This window comes from Monoraphidium neglectum, assembly GCF_000611645.1.
Source record: "Monoraphidium neglectum strain SAG 48.87 unplaced genomic scaffold scaffold02175, whole genome shotgun sequence".
Taxonomy (NCBI): Eukaryota; Viridiplantae; Chlorophyta; class Chlorophyceae; order Sphaeropleales; family Selenastraceae; genus Monoraphidium; species Monoraphidium neglectum.
Window position 1 is genome coordinate 4,351 of NW_014011453.1, and position 1,969 is coordinate 6,319.

At 63.4% G+C, this 1,969-nt stretch overlaps 1 protein-coding gene across 1 annotated transcript in view; it reads right to left on the minus strand.

Annotated features, from left to right (window-relative positions):
• Positions 1 to 1,314, minus strand: part of MNEG_10090 (hypothetical protein) — a gene marked incomplete at both ends in the record, with an annotated part of 2,793 nt that extends 1,479 nt beyond the window's left edge. Inside the window, 3 exons of the mRNA XM_014041437.1 lie at positions 406 to 413; positions 790 to 884; positions 1,192 to 1,314. Coding sequence (XP_013896891.1) covers positions 406 to 413; positions 790 to 884; positions 1,192 to 1,314 — 226 coding nt within the window. The remainder of the gene's footprint in view (positions 1 to 405; positions 414 to 789; positions 885 to 1,191) is intronic.
• Between the last annotated feature and the right edge of the window lie 655 nt (positions 1,315 to 1,969).

The window sequence follows — 1,969 nt, forward strand, 5'->3', positions numbered from 1 at the left end:
GGAGGGGGGCCGCGACGTTGCCGGGGTAGGTGGCGGCGGCGAGGTCGACGCGCGCGACGATGAGGGTGGCGCGGAGGAGGCTGGTGCAGGTCTTGGTGAGGGCCTGTGGTGGCGGGTGTGTTCATGTTGGTTTGTGTGTCGCTGTGTGCGTGTACGCGGAAGATTGTGCGGGGTGTGCAAGAGTAGGCGTCTGGCCTGTGCCAATAAGTCGGGGCAGGGGTACGGCAGGGTGTGTCTAGGGAGACGGTGGCCGTGGTGCTGTGCGCGTGTGCGCCCCTGTTGGTGCCTGGTGCTAATCACCGTCGGGTGCTCGTGCGCATGCTTTACATCAGCACACCGTATCGTGTGACATTCATCTGGAAACGGCCGCTCTCACCCACTGGACACTGGACAAACTGCACCCACCGGACAAACTGCAGCACACACCACAACGACCGCGCAGCTCTTGCCCCTCTCTGTTGTCGCAAGTCAACACCAATACATGCAGCAATAAACGTTCCCATGACACATGAGAGCGCGCCGCCGCACGTTCACAAGCACACCAACCCCGGAGGGGTGCACACCGAGCAGCGCCTGCACCTTCAAAATGGCCAGCCGCCTTGCCAGCCCCTTCGCACGCGCCGCCATGCGCGGACGGCCCCCCAGAATAACCCTTCGGCCGCCCATCTCCATGCCGGCAATGTCCGCCGGCCACCACGTGACCGCATTTGGTGAAAAACAGAGCCAGCCAGCGCGACGGCTGCTATGCTCACCAGGACGTACCACTTGCTGCAGGCCCTCTCCACGTACCCCCCGGGGCTGTACGCCACCAGCCACCAGCAGAGGGTCCAGATCAGCGCGATGTCGTTGTTGACGAAGAACGCCAGGGGGCCGCGCTTGGGGTCCTGGGGGCACGGCAGGGCGCGGCAAGGCGCAGCCAGGCGCGTGGCGCGTGCGCGGGGCGTAGACCGCTGACATATCGTTGCGCTGGCATGATTTTGCAGCGCTGAATGGTGCGAGCGGTCGGTCGCGTCGTGCAGCTGTCCGATGCTGCCATGCATGCGCATGGCCGGTGCTTGGATGCCGAATCCTATTGCCCCCCCCAGTAAGCGGGCGCGGGCAGCTGAAGGCGCCCCGCCGCGGTGCACGCAGCATGCGGCGCTGCTCGGCCGCGCGGCCGCTGCGTCCTGGTTTTGGGGCGCGGCCCCCCACCTGGAAGAGGAGCGAGGTGATGGTGCCGCCGCCAAAGCCCCAGAGAAAGGTCAGCTGCGGGGAGCGGCGCGGGGCGCGCTCGTTGTTGAGTCGGAGTACGGAGGCGGGGGTGTGCCGCTGCATGACAAGCAAAGCGCTGCGAGCTGGATTGGGCTACGTTGTATGTTTTCAGGCGCAAGCAGCTGCACCACCAGGTGCGCGCCGCGACTCAGGCATGGCGCGGCGCAGAAGCCGATTCAGGCCGAGCCGATTGCAGTGGCGACGCACAATGTAGTGCACCAGCCAGCGCTGCTTGAATTCCGGCGCCAAGCCCGCACAGAACAGGCTATGTCCGACCAGAAGAAAGTCTATTGGTAAAGATTTCCAGAATGTGGCTAGGTCTGCTGCGAAGGGCAGCTCGAGTGGGACGCTGGCCATCCTAGATCGGCCACACGGCTGTTCGAGGCCGTTTGCTATGCAAGATTTGAGAAATCACTGCTGCTCAAACCGATTGGTGGGTGATAAGGCCATCACCTACGGTAGAAGTCCCGGGGTGACAATGTGGGTGCTGCTAGGAAGTGTGTGCGGTAGATTTGACCCGCGTTGCGTATGGTGTTTCTGTCACTCGTATGTACATTGTGGATTTTGTGATACGAGTCCCGGTGGAATGGGTACGGGCAGGGATACCCCACTCGCTTTGTGCACTCCGCTGCATATGGCTTTTACCTCCGACCCCTCCGACTCCGACCCCTCCCCGTCCCCGGCTGTTTAGGGGTCCGCAGGTTGCAGGGGTTTGTAT